General features: G+C 37.4%; 3 protein-coding genes across 3 annotated transcripts; 2 read left to right on the top strand and 1 right to left on the bottom strand.

Annotated features, from left to right (window-relative positions):
* The first annotated feature begins 8,299 nt into the window (after window positions 1-8,299).
* LOC137708832 (SNF1-related protein kinase regulatory subunit gamma-like PV42a) lies at window positions 8,300-10,412 on the top strand. Its single transcript, XM_068447987.2, has 3 exons — window positions 8,300-8,886; window positions 9,167-9,530; window positions 9,823-10,412. Exons 1-3 carry the CDS (start codon window positions 8,414-8,416, stop codon window positions 10,168-10,170), a joined length of 1,185 nt encoding a protein of 394 aa, XP_068304088.2. The 5' UTR covers window positions 8,300-8,413; the 3' UTR covers window positions 10,171-10,412.
* A 2,922-nt stretch (window positions 10,413-13,334) lies between these two features.
* On the top strand, window positions 13,335-15,284 carry LOC137708271 (phosphatidylcholine:diacylglycerol cholinephosphotransferase 1). Its single transcript, XM_068447313.2, has 3 exons — window positions 13,335-14,025; window positions 14,574-14,711; window positions 14,794-15,284. The coding sequence occupies exons 1-3, from the start codon at window positions 13,639-13,641 to the stop codon at window positions 15,094-15,096; spliced, it is 828 nt and encodes a 275-aa protein (XP_068303414.2). The 5' UTR covers window positions 13,335-13,638; the 3' UTR covers window positions 15,097-15,284.
* Window positions 15,285-16,871: 1,587 nt separating this feature from the next.
* On the bottom strand, window positions 16,872-20,955 carry PIFI (post-illumination chlorophyll fluorescence increase). The gene is made up of 8 exons (XM_068447080.2): window positions 20,814-20,955; window positions 19,867-19,993; window positions 19,510-19,594; window positions 19,348-19,426; window positions 17,711-17,824; window positions 17,514-17,626; window positions 17,231-17,341; window positions 16,872-17,140 (listed from the first exon to the last, which is right to left on the bottom strand). The coding sequence occupies exons 1-8, from the start codon at window positions 20,920-20,922 to the stop codon at window positions 17,030-17,032; spliced, it is 849 nt and encodes a 282-aa protein (XP_068303181.2). The 5' UTR covers window positions 20,923-20,955; the 3' UTR covers window positions 16,872-17,029.
* Window positions 20,956-21,419: the final 464 nt, after the last annotated feature.

The raw sequence follows: 21,419 nt of genomic DNA, 5'->3' as shown, positions 1-21,419 counted from the left end.
AACATATATTTATTTCTCACCTAAATAAAAAACTAACGAGAGGAAACTCACAGTATAATGCCAAGAAACATTCAATTCTTAAAAGAAAACAATTATGCTATCAGTATTATATATAGGCAAAATTGTCAAATAAATGGCGACATATTTAACCACTTTCATGCGTAACTATTAAAACGATGCAACTTTTCAATCAATACATAACCCCTTTCATGCGTAACTATTAAATAGAATATATATATATATATATATATATATATATATATATATATATATATATATATATGATTGTTACAGAGAAAGAAATTCAGTTTCTCAAACCAACCTTTGTTAATCAAATATAGCAAATAAACCATAAACTTGTCTTAAGAGTGATGAGTGAGTAGTTGATAGTATTAAAAAGCAATTATAATGTGAGGAAATTGTGGAGGTGGCTTAGCTATTTTTAAGAAATGGAAATATAATTTGCTAATTGAATGAGACAATCAAAATGACATCTCTTGTAATGAGTAATTATTTAAGGTATGGCAAGGTTGGAGACATGTCTTTAGATTGTTGGAAAAATTAGGGTCTAATTGCTATATTAAATCACACAAAAATTTAAGAAATAATTCATACAGTTATATATCAAAATTAATGCATTCACATGAGTTACCAATGTTAAATGAACATGACATAATGGATTTGAAAAATCTGAAAATTCGGTCGAGGCAAGTGTTAGACACTTTGTCCTTAAGACAAGTTTAAGCTCCACTATGATGTTCATGGTTGATCAGCGCATGCCTCCCAAGATACAATGACCACGTCCTAGTAATAGTAGCACTCTAAATCACAAGGCTCCATGAACCACAATTGTGTTGAAAAATCTCGCATATGGACTCTACGAGACTCTCTAACATTTAATACACTCTATGTACGATTATGTAAACAACGAAAAGTTATTTTTTGATTATAGGGGGCTTTCCTATTTATAGAATGTGAGATAACTCTTTAGAAAGTATGTGATTATTCATGAAGAGTCAAAAGTTACAACTCTTCATTTAAGTGTACACATCTTTTTACTAAAAAGCTCCACTTCTAATTTCCATTCAATTGATAAATTTAATATAATAATAATATTATTAAATTTTTCAACATATTCCCCATTAACTAAACACTAGCTGATAGATGCAAACAACCTTTGGCATATATTTTACATAATTGTGAACCCAGCATGCTTACTCTTCGGATATTTGTATCTATCCGCCACCACCAGCCATGAATGTCGACGGAGCTAATGATGCGAAAATTTTACTTAACACACAAATTAACTCTCTTTTGACAATTGTAGCATATAGATAAGTAGGGATCGTTCTTACACCGGGGATTAGGAGGGATTGCTAAACACTCTAAACTGACTCAAATAAATAAAACTGACCTTTAAAACACTTAAACTCACTTAAAAAGACTCAAACATGTTCACAAGACTCAAAATAGGCTAAAAACACTCAAAATTACCTTAAAAACACAATCTGGGCAGTTTTGAGCCTAAACACAAACTTGGACGAAAATTGGTTCTAACTTGACTCAAAACTCTTAAAAACACAATCTAAAACATATTTGGACCAATTAGACACTCTAAGACAATTGGGGATTTGGTTTTGGACGAAAATCAAACAAACAAAACAATAATGTAAAATAGGCAGATTTAGGCGAATTTGATAAAATTAAGTGGATGGTACGATGGCTAGGAGGTTTTTCTCCACACATGGCATACTTGCATACAACACAATCTTCAGTTGCTTATTCAATGAACTTCTGAACCTCAACACCCCAAGTTAATTAGGTACGCTTAAATTAACTCTCAGATTTCCCTTAGGTCATTGAATTGAATGGAATGAGCGCATTGCAATCAAATTATTCCTTAAAAGTTTTCCATATGAAAGCGCATAATAGAAAGACAATCAAAGATCATTAGGTTCTATGGAAATCATAGGTGTTGACGAGGCATTCGTAACTATGAAAGCGCATGATACTTATGCCAAGAATTTACTTAACATAATTGCGACCAACAATCTTAAGTACTCATGAATATAAGTTTCCAACGATTAGGTGAAGTTTCCTTATACCCTAGCATCATATTTATGCATGCAAATTAAGTGTGCATTCTCAATTCATATACATAAACAAGTTTTAATTAAAACAGATAAGTAAATTGAATTCATCATTCATGAAATCACAACTGAAAGTAATCAAATCATCATGCAATTATAACCATGGTTTCGAAATTCCCCCTAGCCAAAAGGGGATTAGTTCCTCATGCTTACACAACAAAAAGTATTGAATTTAAACATTGAAGTCATAAGAAAGATTACACTTAAACGCTCAGCAATTCCAAGATGGATTTGATGCACGGTTTGGCTCCTCCTCCTCCTCCTGGCTGCGGCACAAGATGTGTGTGGTGGAATTGGGGGTTTTGGATGGTGTTTCCTTGTTTGGAGGGATGAAGGATGGTTGATTATGGTGGGAAGGGTGTGGCAAATGTGTAGGAAGATGTATGGAGGTGTATGGAGGTTGAGAATGGAGAATGGAGGTTGCGGCACAAGGGTTTCTGAATAGCATAAGGGGGTGTATGAAATTTTGGCTGATTTTATGTTCATATAGTCCTAGGGTTAAGTAGATTAGGGTTAGGCTTAACAGATTTTATGCACTAAGGCCCTAGAATTCGGCCATAGGTGATCAAATCCACCTAGGAAGCGGTTTGGCCCAATTAGTTTCATAATAGGCTTGTGTAACCCAAATCCAAAAGGGATTAGGCCTTGAAAATCAGAATCCAAAGGGAATTGGGCCTAGGAAGGTGCGGCACAAGTGGGAGAGAGGGTTGCTTGGCTTGCAAGGCAAGGCAAGGCCTTCTAGAAAGGTTTGGTGCGCCACTTTTGTAGGATTTCTAGAAAGAATAGGTTTTGTGGCAGATTTGGGCCTTCTAGAATAGGATGCTTCTAGAAATAAGTTCTAGAATTATCCATTTAGGTCCCCTTGCAATTAGGATTAAGACATGATAAGGTTTGAATAGGATAAGATGAGATAATGTTTGGATAATGTTTTGGATAATGTTGGATAAGGTTGAGATAAGGTTTTGGATAGGGTTTCCTCTTTTGAGCTACTTCTTTATCCACTTTGTCCTTAGCTTAGTTCCTTCCTCTTCTTATCACATTTCTAACTTCTTGAAGTCCAAATTCGTCCATCCATGTTAGCCCATATGCAAGCTATCCACATAATGTCCAAAATAGCTCCAAATTGCCCCAAAATGCGCTTCCTTGGTACTTTAACCCATAGGACCTACAAACACACGAAATTGAGTTGTAATACGACATTAACTAAGAAATAATAGCACAAATGCACAAGAATAACTAGTTAAGTTGCCTAAATATGCTCCTATCAGCTAGCTAGCTAGCTTATTCCAAAGCAAACATGACATATGTGGTCAAAATCAAGAAAATAAAGAGGAAATTCAGCAACCGCCATGAAATGACGTCCCTAACCAATACAGCAGCTGCGACATTCATACATCTCAATCCTCAGCTTAGCTGGATCATGTCATTAGATATACAAGGTCAACTCTGCTTTCGCATTCTCTTTTGCTTATGCTATCAACTTCGGGCATTCCAAAGTGTCGTGTTGTCCAAACTCTTTGCTTCGAGCATTCTCTTTTGCACTACTACGCACCACAGGACCACGCAAACAAGCTACTACATAGCCCTTGCCAACCTCTGTTACGCCATCTAAGACACGTTTGGAAGCAGGGGCAATTTGACTCTACATTAACTAGGGAGGCGTTTGATAATTATTATGTTTTCAGTTTTTGTTTAAACTTTTTTGAAAATTGAAATCTTGTTTAGTAACTATTTTTAGTTAAAAAAAAAAAAAAAAAAAAAAAAAAAAAAAAAAAAAAAAAAAAAAAACTACGAACCACAAATTGAAAACTGTTTTCTTGAGTATTGGCCTTCAGTTTTCACTTTTTGATTGTTATTTGAAAAGTGAAAGTAGTTATTAAACAAGATTTCAATTTTCAAAAAAGTGAAAACTAAAAACCAAAAACTAATGAAAAAAATTGGTTATCAAATGGCCCCTAGGATAATAACAAAGCCCATGCATATTCATGCCACGCACACATACATATAGCTACTTGAAACTAAATATCCCCTCCCAAAATTTATTATTTATTTTATAATTTTGGAAAAAAATGATTTCAAGAGCGTTTTGGTCATTTTAAATTTCATTTGGTGCATAGAGGTGGTTTAGAATGTATAGATAGATTCTACGAGTGCGTAGGCGTAAACGGACCCTGATTCCTTAGAACGAACAAGTTTTGAGCATCAAAATTGAGTGTTTAAGGTTTAGGGTTAAATTTCTCACTAGCCCGTTTCCTTTGAGATTTTCGATGTGAATTCCGGCCATATCAGGCAGAATTGGTGGCGCCATTTACCTAGAATTAGATTCGTCACTTCTCTCTACAAAACTCACCTAAGAACCTCCTTGATAAGCCACCACACACAGTGGTGTGAGGATGCAAATTTCTTAGGTTTTAACGGCCCTATTCTTTTTTTAGCGGATCGCTTAGTAGTGACCGACTCCACCACCTGGAACTTGTAGCCCATCATCCCAAGAGGAAAACCCAACCAACCCAGGCTTCGTTGGACCCACCATAGGCGGCAAATCGATGTTGTAGCGTATAAGGTACCAATGACCTTCATTGGCAATTTTGGCCGTCTTTTGTCTACTTTAGGACTTACTAGAAAGTATAAAAGTTGTTCCTCGTGTTAAGTTTTACATGCCTGAAAACTGGTAGGAAAACTATGTTTCCGTTCGCCAAAAACTAGCTCATGCGACAACCAATGGCGGATCTAGGATTTTAGACTCGGGGGGGTTCCAATAATAAAGATAAAAAGATTTATAGTGAAAACTGTCCTCTTCACGAAACTATTGATCTATCATTTTGTTACGGAGTAGACCCTCAATGACATTCATAGCGAAAAATGTCTTCTCCACTGCTGCCTGCACATCCATAGAGGCAACAAGCCTCTCCATTGCAGCCAATGGCAAATGCAGGATTTTAAGATTGGGTGGTCCCAATATAAAAGTTCAAAAAAAATATTAGACGAAAATATAAATTACAAAAACTAAATTTGTCCATGGCGAAGTTTCATACTAAAAAATGTGTCATTATAGATTTATTGTAAACTAGAGCAAAAATATCTAGAATATAATTGAAATTATCTAAAATTGGAATTGAACTACTTAGTTTGTGAAGACGGGGGAGGAGACTGGGGTTGTGCTGGTGGGTGAGGAGGTGACTAGAGAATGGGATTAGCCAATTAGGAGTTAGAAATGGAATTGGAAAAGTTCCAACTCTGTTTGAAAGTTGAACCATTTTGTTTAATAAAAAATTGCAAAAACTATATATTAAAGTTGAACCATTTTGAAAGTTGAACCGTTTTACTTAGAAGGTTTTTTCAAACCATACGTCAAACGCACCGTTTTCCCAAGTCATTTGAATAAAAAGTAGTCTTCTTTCTTCTTTCTGGTTTGCAAAATACTAGAACATTCTGCAGCTCCGCTCTTCTTCTCCTCCACCATATGCCCAGACTTGGGTGATCCTTGGAGGACCTCACAGAAATTTATCCCGACTTCCAGTGGTGCTAGGACCACCCAGGCCTCTTAACAGATGCGTCCCTCTGGACCTACCCAAATTGTTGGAGGGTCCAGTAGGTCGATCACAAGTGTTTCTTTGGACTTTCGGAGGGTCCTGGGACCTCTTGGGTCCCTGTATGGATCCACTACTGGTGACAACGCATGAGAAATTCTGATGATTTGAATTTTGGGTTGCTAAGCATTCTCGATGCCCTGAGCCCATATCCAATATCCGTGTAGAGTTTCAATTGTTTGATCGTAGAATGTGACGACTGTTCGACTTTTGCGAATAGTGAGGATCCGACCATTGGATATTTGTGAAATTAGAATAGAATGTGTTGTTGAGGCTTGATGGAGCTTAGGTTCATCACGATGATGTGTCAGTATTGGAGTCTTGTTATGATATTAGGTTCTATCGGAGTACTAGTGGCTCATCAAAACATGTGACGTGTGAGTGACATGTACATCGTTTGTGTGATGATTCAGTTGTGTTGATTTTGGAAGTGTGAAAGAAAAGATTTCCTTGTCATATACTTTGTGGATATAATATGGATTTATAAATGGGTAATTACCCAGTCATCGATATGCTTTGTCAAATGTGTGTGTGTATATATATTGAATGTTTGAAATGTTTGTGAAATTTTGGTTGTTGTTGTTGTTGTTATATTGTTTGGAACACTTAGTAAAACAAAGTTTGATCGTTGTTGCTGTCATGTCGTTCGGAACTTCCGGAATTTCAAAATTATTACAGTTGTATGGCTTTATCTATATACATCAAGCTCAAAAGTATCTTATTTCCACGACTCTCTATACGTCTAATATTATACTTTTTTGTTGTTCTCATTTCACGTATGTTACATATTCAAGAGAATAAAATCATATTTAAGGATATATTGTAGCAATAACGAAAAGCTCACGGTATTATTTACTTTAACAAAAAATCATCTTTTTATACTAAAAAGTCAATTTTGATACTATTCACTTTACCCTTATTTTTATCATTTTCATTAAAATTAAAAGTTTTCAAGTCATTTTCATTAGTTTTCTTTTGAAACATATCCTATATCAATTATGCATGAGTGAGTGTATCTAACAGAGGAAGGCTCAAGTTTTGGAAAATTTTCAGATCGGATTTTTGACATTTTTCAATTCTTATATAAAGTTAGGAATTTCGATTTCGGATTTAAATTGGGCAGAATATTTTGAAACATTTTATCTCGGAATCAGAAGCTCAGATGGTAAAATACACCTTGTAATCCAAGTTGCACCCTAACAAGAAATTAAGATGATACATTGTAAAAATAAAATAGGGTAAAGTACAAAAAACTACCTCAGCTATTGGTGTCACGAAACTTTCATACCTCATCTTTTAAAATTGACAATGTCATACCTCATCTTTAGAACTTGCCCGTTTACTTTTCAGTTAAATGCTGACATAGCTTGATCCAGGTCCCACTTTCTATTAAAAAATTAATAAATATTATTAAAAACTAAAAAAACAATCATTTAATAATTTTTAAATATTAAAATAATAAGGAAAAGTTATATATATACATATATATGTGTGTGTGTGTGTGTGTGTGTGTGTATATAACCTTCTGCAAAAGAAGAAGGAGGAAGAAGAAGAAGAAGAAGGGGAAAAGAAAAAAAAAAAAAAAAAAAACCCGAATCTGCAAAAGAAGGAGGAGGAAGAAGGAGGAGGAAAAAAAGAAGAAGAAAAAAAAAAAAAAAAAACCTAGATCCTGGAATCGGGAAACCTTCGTGACCTCCTTCTGCAAAAGGAGGAGGAAGAAGGAGGAGGAAAAAAAGAAAAAAAAAAAAAAGGAAAAAAAAAAAAACCTAGAGCCCATTAATGTCACATCCCGGTCCGGGCGGGATCACTTCCCGGGCCCGCTCCACTACCGTAGCATAATATTGTCCGCTTTGAGCCCCGACCACGCCCTCACGGTTTTGTTTCTGGGAACTCACACGAGAACTTCCTAGTGGGTCACCCATCATGGGATTGCTCTCGCGCGCTACTCGTTTAACTTCGGAGTTCCCATGGAACCCAAAGCCAGTGAGCTCCCAAAAGGCCTCGTGCTAAGTAGGGATGAGAATATACATTTAAGGATCACTCCCCTAGGCGACGTGGGATGTTACAATTAAGGTGGAACCGGGAAACCTTCGTTTTCTTCTTCCTCCTCCTTCTTCTTCCCCTTCTTCTTTGGGGTTGTTGCTGAGGGTTTTTTTTTTTTTTTTTTTTTTTTTTTTTTTTAAATTTTTTTTACTTTTCTTTTAATATTTAAAAAATATTAAATAAATTTTTCTTTAATTTTTAATAATATTTTAATAATTTTTTAACAGAAAGTGGGTCCCGAATCAAACCACGTTAGCATGTAACTGAAAAGTAAACGGCTTAACGGAAGGTATAACATTGGACCAAATTCTAAAGATGAGGTATGACATTGTCAACTTTAAAAGATGAAGTATGAATGTGTCGTGACACCAGAAGTAGTTTTTTTGTACTTAACCAAATAAAATACTAAAAACAGCATCATGTATAGTTCGTGACCGTGACAGGTGTTATGCCACCGAGTCCTATCATTTCTCTAAACGTGGCTACACAAATACAGCCTTGCAACTGCCGCAGCTCTGACTTCGACACGTACCAGTCCGAAGCACCCATCTTACGGATAAATATCAATAACACCACCTCATTATCTTCCACTTTCCTCTTGCACAAAATTCAGTACAAAAAATAAACAAAATGCAGCAAACAAAGGAGCAGTACAACAGCGGCACCGCCAAGCAGCCTTCTCACGAGGCTGATCAGAGTAGTACTCAACGGCTAAGTGACAAGAAGGTCGGGGACCTGATGTTTAACAAGCGGAGGCTGGTGGAGGTGCCGTACACGGCGACTCTTGCCCATACCATGAACGCTTTGGTGGCGAACAAGGTGCTGGCCGTGCCCGTGGCAGCACCGCCAGGCCAGTGGATTGGAGCCGGTGGTTCTATGATCATGGAAGCTGACAAGCAGACCGGGACTGTGCGGAAGCACTATATAGGATTGGCCACCATGCTTGATATCTTGGCTCATATTGCAGGGACTGAAGATCAGCTGATGGATGAAGAAGTTAATGATGGGTTTGATCTTGATCAGAAGATGTCAGTTCCGGTGTCTAAGATCATAGGGCACTGCCTTGAGGGTTTAAGCTTGTGGACACTAAACCCCAACACAAGGTGACTAATTTCTTTTTAATTTTGAATTTTAGCAAATGTGTGGATTATCTAATGTGTGGACTTTTAATTTACATCAATTTTTCTCTTGTAAAACATGTTATGTTACAATCTCTCCTAGTCTCGGAGTGAGATTATCTAATGTGTGGATTAGATTTACAGTCAGTTCTACTAGGTCAACCGCAATGAGTTATTTTTTAAATTAAAAAAATTGGGGTTAATGCAATTGTGGGATATTGCTCACAATCTTCGAATTATAACTATAACCACTTTCGATCTTCAGCATCATAGACTGTATGGAAATGTTTAGCAAAGGAATACACCGTGCTTTGGTACCCGTAGACAGCCACATGGACAACATCGCTGGAGTTGAACTTGTGGAATCCGCTTCCAGCTACCGGATGCTCACCCAAATGGATGTGTTGAAGTTCCTCAAGGAACATGCCAGCTCCGGATCCGAACTCGATGGCATCCTATCACGGACGGTGTCTGATTTGGGAGTGGTAACTGAACGAGTTTTCGCTATCACTGACCGCACAATGGTTATAGATGCCATCAAGTGCATGCGGATAGCTTTGCTGAATGCTGTTCCGATTGTCAGATCCTCAGACGCCGACAATGAAGAAGATCACAAGCAGCTTGTAAATGTACGTCTCATTGAAATTTAATTTTCTCTTTTTCTGTTTGCGACATGTACTGTTTGAAATGATTGGTTCATATTGCAAGTGGCTAATCGTACTTTGGTTTGCCTGTAATACAAGTACGAGTGATGTTTTGTCCAGGATATTTGACCACGTTTACCAATCGACCATGTAGACTCTAAAACTTGGTGTCACCACTATTAGAGAAGTTGTCAGCAATGTGGTCATTAAATGTCTACAACTAACATGTGGGAGTATAAGTTTAGTGGCATTGATTTTCTTATGCCTTTGACCGCAGGGCATAGGTAGGGAGGTTATAGGAACATTTTCGGCAACGGATTTGAGGGGTTGCCACTTTGCGACGCTGAAAACATGGCTGCCAATGAGTGCCCTGGACTATACGGAGACTGTCTTTGCAAACCCTCTATTGGCATCAATAGCATCGAACACAGCGGGTCCAACGTCGAGGGAACTGGTCGTATGCAAATCCGATACGCCCATAGGTCAAGTGATTGACAAGGTGGTCACCAAACATGTGCACCGAGTTTGGGTTGTGGATCAACAAGGCTTGCTCAAGGGCCTCGTTTCTCTCACGGACATAATCCGAGCGATGAGGTTTGCAATAGTTGCTGAACCAAACCCCTGAAAGAATTAACTAATTCTGTAGCCATTTGGAGAGGTTAATATTTTGTGTAATCTTTAGGAGTTTTTGTAGATGTTGGGGTATAAATAGGTTGTGCTTATTTACATGCTTTTAAAGTTGTTCCTATTAGCTTTTAATCGTATACAGTCCGTGCTCCAAATGTCTTTTCCTTTACGTCTGCCTGTAAGAGTAAACGTTAATTTCAAGTAATTTGTGAATGACTAGTTTGTAGTTTTTATTTCTAATCTTTGTGTATTCTGATTTTCATTTATTTCTTAGGAAATTTTTTTTTATTTATTAGGAAAGAAAATTTAACACTATGTTCGTAATTTTGTTTGATTTATAATTTATTGAATCCATTCGACATGGAGGAGAACCCAAACGACAGAGAGGAGTTTAAGGCGAAATAAGAAGAAGAAAACAATGTTCAAATCATTGCATTAGTTCTTATTTCTTGCAAATAAGACACTATCATATTTTTTTTGAAAAAGATTGATAGAGGTATTATTTCCAAGTACTTTTGTCAAACAACTATTGTGTTGATCTGCTTCGACTTCTATTGACGATAACCGAAGTTGGTTTTAGAATATTCCGCTACGCTCTCCCGTATATGAATTGCTATTAGCCTAATAATTTGTGTAAACTGTGAATTGTTTCACCGGGAAGAGAGGCAGCTGTAATATACAGGATTAGTTGTCTTAGTTTAATTTCTTATGTGCATGCACTGCATGGAATCCATCATGTGCCATGGTTTGCTATTTACTTATTAATTAATCAATAATTAGAACTTGTGGAGTTTTCTTTACTAATTAATCAATGATTAGTGTTATGTGTGTTCATTTCTTCATAATTGGTGAGAGCATGTACCGTCCCTGCAGCACTAGCATGCGTTGATTAACTACTGTAGTTTAATTAGCTTTCCTAGGTACAACACTACGTTTTTAAATTACCAATCTTTGTGAAACCGCCATGCACAAATCTGGTAAATTGAGATGCTAAGAAACACTAAGCCCCCACGCCTATGTTTGCTATGTCAAAATATATTTTAGACAAGACGAGACATGATAGGTTATGAATTTAAAATAAAGTGGATTATCTAATTTAACTTCACACACGGGTTACAAATCCTATATGCACAAGCAGCAATCTCCAGACCTCGCTCGTCGTTAGCAGCGATCTCATCTTTCTCCAGATTCGTCGCCAACGGCCCTTACCTCGTGTGGTCATCGGAATGGCGTCGTCAGACCGGTGGAGCAAGGACGTGGGTTGTTACTTACACCAAACAATAGTTAAGCATCCCAACCTATCCTTTCCAACCTTAGCCTAACCAATCTTAAATGCGAGCTTATCCCTTCCAACCCCCCAAACGGCCCGAAGAGTACGATGGGGAAAGCTATATGTACCTACTAAGATCGTAATCTTTATCAGAGATTTTTCAAGTGAAGGAAGCATCAGCGAAACTTTATCGTAAGAAATTGATTGCATGTGTTTCAGTGTTCTATTTTGTTTTCGTTGTTAAACTGTAGTTAGTACTCTACGTTGTTTTAGATGAATGCTTTTGAAGGAAAGTCTTTTTCTCTAATGTCTGGTGGATGGTGATAGATAGGTAGTATTAATTGGGATGAAAGAGTTAGGATTTCGTATTCTTTTCTCCACGCACATTCCGAAACCGTATTTCTTTCATCATAATGGATTCGGTTGGATTGGGGACTTTACCAATGATGAATTTTCGGGTCGATGAGTTTCAGTTTCAAGATTTGTTTAGTAAATAGGATAAATCAAATCATCTAATAGTAATTATTAAATTGATGAGCATTACCATCACTTTAGAGTGGTGTGCAAAAAATATTTTCTAAATTACTATTACTAAAGGCTAAAACACGTGACACGCCATCATCATCATTAAAGGCTAAAGTCTAAAACACCTTAACAATCATTGCTACGTATCATTCAAGCCACACCGCTTATCAACAGAAAAAATACATTTTTCAAGGAGTAATGTTACACTTACCACCTATTTTACCATAATTTGTATCATCTCTCTAATAGAGGTAGGGTTTGCCAATGCATGTGGGGTCTCATCTCTATTAAAGAAATGATACAAATAGATGATAAGAATAACATTTTTGTTTTCCAAGTTAAAATGCTCAATAATACACAATGACGTGGTGTAAGCTGATTCGTACGTTGAATCATGTACTGGTCACTTACGCATGCAATACCTACGCTCCGTCCTTTTATGCTCCCCAAAAAAAAAGAAAAAAATTCACGTTTGATAAAAATTGTGAATTACTTGTATGTGGTCACAATGGACATATATAGCAAAACAATCCATAAATAAGTATTGCACTTAAAATTTATGTGAATCGAATTTGAACTTGGTCGAATTAAATATGGAGTAAAACTATAACATGTTCAGTTTGTACTTCCACTTTGTATTGAATTTGAACTTGGTCGAATTAAATATGAAGTAAAACCATAACAGGATCAGTTTGTACTTTCACTTTGTACCTAAATTCTTTAATGGCCCATAATATTACTATTGCATAGGATATGTATCATAATGGTCAAAATTAATTATGCCTATGTACTATAAGCGCAAGTGAATTTGTTTCTTTTCATTTTTAGTCGAGTAGGTGAATTTACTTCCATATCTAGTTGGGAATATGATGGCATCTCATAAATTTAAAATCAAACACGCTAAATCACGAAAACAACCAAGTTAAGAAAAACGATGTATATACCCAACAAAAGTGTATGTATCTATCTCATAAGAATGATTGATATAAAATGAGTTTACTGTTCTAACACCTCAGTTTAATAAGAAAATTGATTTTCATACTCGTTTTTTACACACTCATATTTAATTCTGATTGTTGAATACGTTTTATTTATTCAATCGGTAAAGAGCGATGTGTGAGAAACTTAAAATGGTATGGAAATCACTTCCCTTTTTCATGTATCATTATGAGTAAAATTTTCACCTCCAATGATAATTAACTTGTCTCGCATAAATTGATCCCTTATTTACATATTACAAATATACCACCACGTGATAGTACATGCTAATAAAACAAAAACATATGAACAAAAAAACTTATACATATCTTTTTCTTGACACAAAACATCATACGATATACGGGACCATGTTAGTGTCCCTATTTCACAAGTCACGAGTCACATATTACAACGCTTGATGACCACGCGTCCCTTTCACCCACTTGCTCATGCCCCTTCCTTTTCTCTCCACGCACAGATTCTCAGATCCACCTTCTCTCAACTTCCAACACTTTTTCACATTGGATGCTCCGCTGTCCCCGTCCCTTAACAATCCATTTAAATTAATCTAATTTCCAATTAACAATTCTAATCCTGTTTAGAGAAATATCTAAACCTCTAGTTATATATAGATCACCGCATCCCACAATCTCGCTTGCCCCAAAAGCCTCTTTAACTCCAACCCCACTCACAATGAACGGCGCCGTTTCGTCCCTCAAGCCTCGGCACAAAAGGGTCCCAAACGGCAAGCCCATTCGCGTCGTTTCCCCTTCGCCCGCAGACCACAACGAGGAGGCGATGTATTCTTCTTCTAAGGCCAAGAAGATCGGTCTCAACGGCGGCGGCAAGGCCTCCTTCATGACGTGGAGGCTGCATGACGCCGTCCACGTGGCCAAACACCATTGGATACCCTGCCTCTTCGCAATGGGGGTCCTCTTCTTCATGGGCGTGGAGTACACGCTCCGGATGGTGCCGTCGTCGTCGCCGCCGTTCGATATCGGGTTCGTCACCACCCGCTCGCTCCACCTCCTCCTGGCTTCCAAGCCCAAGCTTAACACCTTGCTCGCTGGCCTTAACACGGTACTAAATTGCTAACTCTAATTGCGTTTTAATTATATTTAAAGAAATTGCATTTTCTGGGTTTGTGTTGTAATCTGTATTTTTCTCCGTCGTTTTTTTTTGTTCGGGGTTTGGTTAATTTGTCCTGATATGTTTAGAGTTGTAATTTTTTTTGTGAATTTAATCGAATAAATTTGGCATTTTTTGGGCAATTGGGGTTTTTTGTCATATTAAGAACAAAATCGCATTTCTGACAGAGCGTGCATTTCCACTTATGTTTTGGGTAAGCTTATCACCCTTTGAATTTAGACACCACATTTAGGGAAAAATGAAAAATCTAACTTCGTCGGTGGTCCAGATTTACAGTCAACAAAATAATATTTCTGTTTATTTATTTATTTATCGGTCGTTGATGTGATTGAAGTTTTGGGTGCCTAGATATCGAGACTTTGATCCTCTCCAAATCCAATGTTGGGTTTCTGGGGACATTTGATGTGCTATGAAGTAGTGCAAAATTGAATGGCATTTTTATGTCTTGTTCAGTGTTGAATTGGTTTCTGGCACTCTAGGTGTTTGTGGCAATGCAGACCACATATATACTATGGGCATGGCTAGTAGAGGGACGCCCAAGACCCACAATCGCGGCCGTCTTCATGTTCACATGCCGGGGCATCCTTGGCTACTCCACCCAACTTCCATTGCCACAGGTAATACCCACACCATCGTTATACATCGCGCATAAATAAACCTCACATTTTGCGCGTTGTGTAATAATCCATGTTTTGACAGGGGTTTTTGGGGTCAGGAGCGGACTTCCCAGTCGGGAATGTGTCGTTTTTCCTGTTCTTCTCGGGGCATGTAGCCGGGTCTGTGATTGCATCCTTGGATATGAGAAGAATGCAGAGGTGGGAAATGGCATGGACATTCGATGCCCTCAATGTCCTGCAATCGGTGAGGCTGCTGGGGACAAGAGGGCACTACACGATAGACTTGGCCGTGGGGGTTGGAGCCGGTTTTCTGTTTGATTCTCTGGCCGGAAAGTATGAGAAAAGCAAGAGATCAACTTCTACCAAAGAGGCTCTGTTTCCTTGAACAGATGGGAATGTAGGCAGGTAGTTTTGGGGTAGGAATTTGAGTATGTTTTTCGATAAGAAAATGAAAGTAGGTGTATCAACTTGTATAGAGTCAGAAAGAGAGCTCAACCAGCTCAATTGTCTGGGGACCATTTGTTGTTAATTTCTTCAAGAGTGTGTTTCTAAACAGAACTTTCCATTCTTAAACCACAGTTTGACATGTATGCAAACGTAATCATCTCCTCACCATAAAACGCAGTTTGACGCATAAGCAGAAATAATCCATCATAAACACGGAGAAAGTATTTTCCATATCGAAGAGTGCTTTTTGGGGTTAGAATTAGAAGTAATTTTTTCTCAATTAATTTGTTTTCTTTTCAAAAAGTGAGTTTATATGATTCTTCTTGTTGACTTCCAACCACAAAAGGAAATAAAATGGTAATTAATAACACTCCTAATTCCTTGATTTGGTTAAAATATAATGACTAATTGCTAATGACTAAAGGAGAAAACGAGTTTTAGACCTTCAAAAGTGAGGATTTGGGAAAAGGGATGATGGGGTTTGGCTACTAACCACTTCCAATCAATGTTTTTTAATAGTTTCATAGTATTTTTGCTTAAAAACAATTTTTGGTCAATTAGTAGGTACTTGGTAGTGATATGATGGTTGGGGCATTCTAAATAATTGGTGCCTCATGAAATATCGTGAACAAATCCATAGCGGAGGGTAGCCTAATTCCCTTCAAAACCCATTCCCCCTGTGGTAATGAAAAATCGAAAAAATTGAAACGGACCTAATCCATATCGATACTGAACCGAAAATACTGAAAACCTCAGTAATTGAAATTGAAAAATTCGGTCAGGTATTGTTATGACACATAGGTTACTTTGGTAAGATTGAACCGAATGGAAATTTTTTTTTTTTTTTTTAGTACATTGATATTTTTACACTAAGGGAAGAGGGAGTTCGGCTAAACCACACAATGAGTAGCCTAATTTGGTATCGAATTCACTATTCACGAGATTCAAACCTAAGACCTCTTATTTCTAACTAAAGAGGAATATCACCACCAAACCGTAGTATATATATATATAAAGCGTTTAAAGGAAGGGATCCTTATTTTTTTATAAAAATAAGGATTAGTTGTGGGGATTGTTATGGTCTGATCAACTTTCCTACATAAAAAATGAATCGAAATCCGTAGATATAATATAGATTACTTCTTTTAATTGTAATTATTATCACTTCAAGCCCGCATTCTATGCCCCAATCGAAAAAACCAAAACCATTTCGGTATTACCGAATATCGGGAAACCACAATAATCAATTCGGTTTCGGTTTTTCACTCATGTAAAAGTTTATTTGACCTTCTTTGGTTTGGTTTGGTTTTTGGACCGCGCATTGCGGTTAGATTCGGAACCGAACCTACCCCTACCTATTCCCATTCAAATCTCCTCCTGTGAATTTTACCATCCCACCCATACCTTTTGGAACAAAAACGCAAAACAAATGGCCTCACAACATTCACATGCCTAATTCCTTGCCGTAAAGCGGTCAAAATCCGCGTCGGTTGGCCTTTCGCAAAGAATTCTTCCGTCTTCGAAGAATCTATCATGACAACGGAAGGCACCAAATCAACATGTCCAATGTGATTTGCATGAATCTTTCTTTTCAGTTTTCTTATTCAAAGGACATACAAAAAATGTTTAAGCTATGCAGCTAGAAAATGTTCGGAAGCTCCGACTACCCGAATTTCTTTAGGAAATCAGCAAAAGCGGCTTGAATACTTTGGATGAGATTGCAACTATGACTTGTATAAACTCTATGAAACCAACAATCTCAGTGCAGTTTCCTCAATAAGACAGGCATTTTCTAGACAGTTACCGTATATGTACTACACACCGTGACATATTTACGAGTAAGATGGGCATGTATTACTGACTGCACGATGCTACTCTAGCTCCATTGGGCATGATCCATCATCCACATTGGCAAGTGGGTCGTAGGTTGGTGAACTGGGATCTGTGCATCCTGGTACGAGATTAAGGTTGCAACGATCGCCCTGCAAGGGTGGAACAATTAGATTTACAAATCATTTTGGCACTTTCACTTGAGAAAATAATGTTGTTGTGAATATGAACAATTTGCTTACTCCTTCAACTGTCAAATTCCCAATCATATTGCATCTTGTTACGACAACAAACGTATCAGGAAAGATTGCTCTCTCACATGCACCGTCTTTACTCAACTCTTCTGCTAGTCCCTGCCATGAACGCATCATCCAAATACAACGATGCAAAATTTTCAGTTACAGGTGTACAGAATAAACTTGTTAGAACTGATTCAACAATTCTGATAGCTGATATCATTAGTATTTCATAGATTCTTTGAGCACCATATAGTCCTGATTTGAACTTTGACAAGATGAGTTTTACCTCGTTAAAGAATTCAATCGGTTTGTTCTTCAAACCGTTGGGAACTTGAAATTGTAGTCTGTAAGGACCATCCCAATCAACTCCGTTTGTAAACGAAAAGATTAAGTTCAGGGCTGGAGAATTTAGAACAGTTGGTTAGGAAAAACAACGTTATATGGCCAAGAAATGAAAGATGAACTTAACTGAATGATACTAACCATGCCGGGGAATACATATTTGGATGGAATACATTGGGGAATCGGCTTTGCCTCGGTTTATACTAAGCATTGCCCTTGGCTCACCGCCGCACATTATAGGCTGATTAAAACCTCCTGTGAAGACAAGAATACAACCAAGTAAATAAAATGCAACTGTGACCAAGAATTGAAAGGGCAAAGGCATATTCAGCTGATTTTTCAGCCACAAAAGTAGGACATTTCCGATCAATGAGTTATAACATAGGCATGAAATCCTGGAATTTGGATTTACGAAACGAAATATATGAAGGGAAGGGGAGAGGAACTAGAAGAGAAAAATGAACGAGGTAAATGAAATGTGGGAGGATTTCGAAGCTCCAATGGCATAGAAGTAGCACAAGGAGCCAAGACATACTCCAAACTGTTCATTTCAGCATTGTTCCATATCCCTAATGGCTTATATGCGAAGTCAAGAGGCAAACAACAATGCTGTTAGAAATATAATGGGACTTATGAAAATGATTATGAAACTACCATTGCACATAAATTTTTTAGCAATAATGGAATCTGGGAGGAGTAATTTTGAGAATGAATCCTACATTGATGGGAGGAGGGACCTTGCATGTGCTTATAAGTAATCTAGAGAAAATACGAATTGAGTAGATAAAATGTGGGGAGAATTTCGAAGCTCCAAAGCTGGTAGAAGCAGCACAAGGAACCAAGACAATCTCCAGATCATTCATTTGAGCATTGTTACGAATTCTTCATGGCTATTAAGTAAAGTCAAGAGGATTGTCAATGCTGGAAGTCGGGGAGAAAAACTTATGAAGGGATTAGTAGTTTAGACTATCATTGCGGTTTAAAAAACTAAAGTAGTTAGGCATTTCCGATCAATGAGTTACAACATAGGCATGAAACCCTGGAATTTGGATTTACGAAAGAAAAGATATGAAGGGAAGGGGAGAGAAACTAGAAGAGAAAAATGAACAAGGTAAGTGAAATGTGGGAGGATTTTGAAGCTCCAAAGGCATAGAAGTAGCACAAGGAGCCAAGACATACTCCAAATCATTCGTTTCGGCCTTGTGTAAATGAGATATGAGTACAAAACTACCATTGCACATCAAAAACTTAGCTGTAAAGGAATCTGGGAGGAGCAATGTTGAGAATGAATCCCAGATTGATGTGAGGAGAGACCTTGCATGTGCTTTGGGCTACTCCTTGTACTGCCAATTGGTTCTATTATGGAACCTCAACTTACTTCAAGTTATCTAGAGAAAATACGATTTGAGTAGTTAAAATGTGGGGAGAATTTCGAAGCTCCAAAGCCGGTAGAAGCAGCACAAGGAGCCAAGACAATCTCCGGGTCATTCATTTGAGCATTATTACGAATCCCTCATGGCTATTAAGTAAAGTCAAGAGGATTGGCAATGCTGGAAGTCGGGGAGAAAAACTTATGAAGGGGTTAGTAGTTTAGACTACCGTTGCGGTTAACCAAACAGAAAAAAAAAAAAAAAAAAAAAAAAACTCAAGTTGTTAGGAATCCCGACAACAATGTATGTCAAGCCAACACCCTCATTCAAAGTAGCATCACATAGCACATGAAGAGGCAAACAACGCACAAGGTTAACAATAAATAATAGGACATTGTGTTCAAGTACCATTAAATGCAATCCCATATTCTTCATTTGGGACAATTTTATTTGCAGCTGGGTTGTAGAAAATCCTTAGCTTTTCTCCCTGCCAGATTTTGCGAATGAGTTTATCGTAAGAAAACGACGATCAAGAAAACCCGACTAGTTTTATTACAATGTCATACTTACAGCGGTAGGAGGAAGACCGTTCACGGTTTTCCAATACACAGGAGCTCTCCCAAGTTCAAACATAGCCCATGAGGGTAGTGAGAACCTGAAAAGACGAAATTTACAATTTTAACTTTACCAAGGTTAATTTTAGCCTTTCAAAGAGGAGAAAACAAATATTGACAAATCTTATTTCAATGAAAGAATTCTGCTTGTACGACACCTTCATGCAGATGATGTTTAATTTCATCAGATTTTTTTTTTTTTTTTGCTCAAAGAACGACTAGAAACCCGAAAAAGAATAATAAAGTAAAGATTTAACGATAGTAAGTAAATGAAGTAATGCAATTGCAGTAAGAGGGAGTTGAACGCTCATACTCTTTGGGTTCCTCTACAGGAGTTGGTGCAAAAGTTGTTGCAGCAGCACTGACTTTCGCATTGCCCTTCACAACTTTCTTCCTTATCGAAGGACACCTCGCCAACGATGAACCCCGAAAACTGCTAGCTGCATTACATTGCTCAAGTGTTATCCATTTGGTCTTAAAAAGTCTTATGATCCGATGTTATGAACAGAAAACATAGATACTTTACGGCGAACTATGGAAGTTAAAATAGAACATGTAATCACAGAAACACTTTCAAAATTATGAAAATATTTCTTCACAAACACCAAAAAAATGAATGTATAATCAAACCTGCTCAAATTTAGCTATACTCTCTGATGGCTCTAGCATTTTAGCATATTGAATTACACCTTGCCTGCTTTAGCTGATGTTGCATACATTTATAGTGGTATCTAACTAAGTGATTAAGATAATATCATTTAAAAGCCACGTAAACAGCATAGACATGGACACACTTCATAGAACCGTTCTAATTGCCAGCCTTTTAAGGTATGAGTTCCAAATTTCCAACTGAAGTAGAAACAATCTTCCATAATTCCCTTTTTTTTTTTGGCATATTAAAAGCTTTTAAAACTAACCCATGAACAATTATGGTAACTATACTATCTATATTTATTTTCTCTTTTCACAATAAGATATTCTAAATTCCTCTAATGGACAGGGTCGGGGATTCGAACTTGAGTGCAAGGGCCGGACTCACTGGCCAACTGAAATAATCCACATCTGCATCTATATATTTCGGATTTGGCTACAATACTTATAAGTACTTAATATTATCACCATCTGACGGTTAGATATACTGTAATGACATCCAAGATTCCAAGGTGCATATCGGTGATGGTATTTGCAAGTACTATAGCTAGTTCCTTGTAATTCAATCTAGAATCCCACACAAAGGAAACCGATTAAGGAGAAGCATACCAAGAGTGTTTGAAACAGGTGGGCTTGCTTTGCTACCAAAAATGGACGGTATGGTAGGAAGATGTTGTGTGGACGCCGCAAAGATCGAAGATTTTGTTGCTGCAGCCATTTACGACTCTTTCCTTCTTTCTTTCTAGCTCATCAGATGGGCAAGTGTACTACGAAGAAGACCAGAAATAGATACTTCTTTGAGGGAGATGATGACAAATAAGCAGACGAGCAATCAGAGACACAAATTTTACACAAATATCTCTCCACCCCTTTAACCAATAAGAACAAATGTCACAAAAATTATTTTTTTAAAAAAAATGAAAAATTAGGATAAAATATAACTGGATCCTATACATTCTGGTTTCTACAACCCAAACGGCCCAAAAACCCAAACGCCGCCTTATCTCCATCTTTCTTTTCTCTTTCTCTCCCTTTCAGTCCACAACTTGAACAAAATCTAACAAATCTTGCAATGACTACTCCACCACAAAGTCACAAACTCTCTGCCCCACCAAAACCCTCCAACCCAACTCTGCAGATTATTTAAACTTTTTGATGGTTTTGTGAAAAACCCAATTTTGTATCAAACTCTAAGACGCCCTCCTCCTCCTCCTC

The sequence above is a fragment of the Pyrus communis genome, chromosome 17 (assembly GCF_041283825.1).
Source record: "Pyrus communis isolate YQ-2024b chromosome 17, ASM4128382v1, whole genome shotgun sequence".
Classification (NCBI taxonomy): Eukaryota; Viridiplantae; Streptophyta; class Magnoliopsida; order Rosales; family Rosaceae; genus Pyrus; species Pyrus communis.
This window is presented reverse-complemented; position numbering and strand designations above follow the sequence as displayed.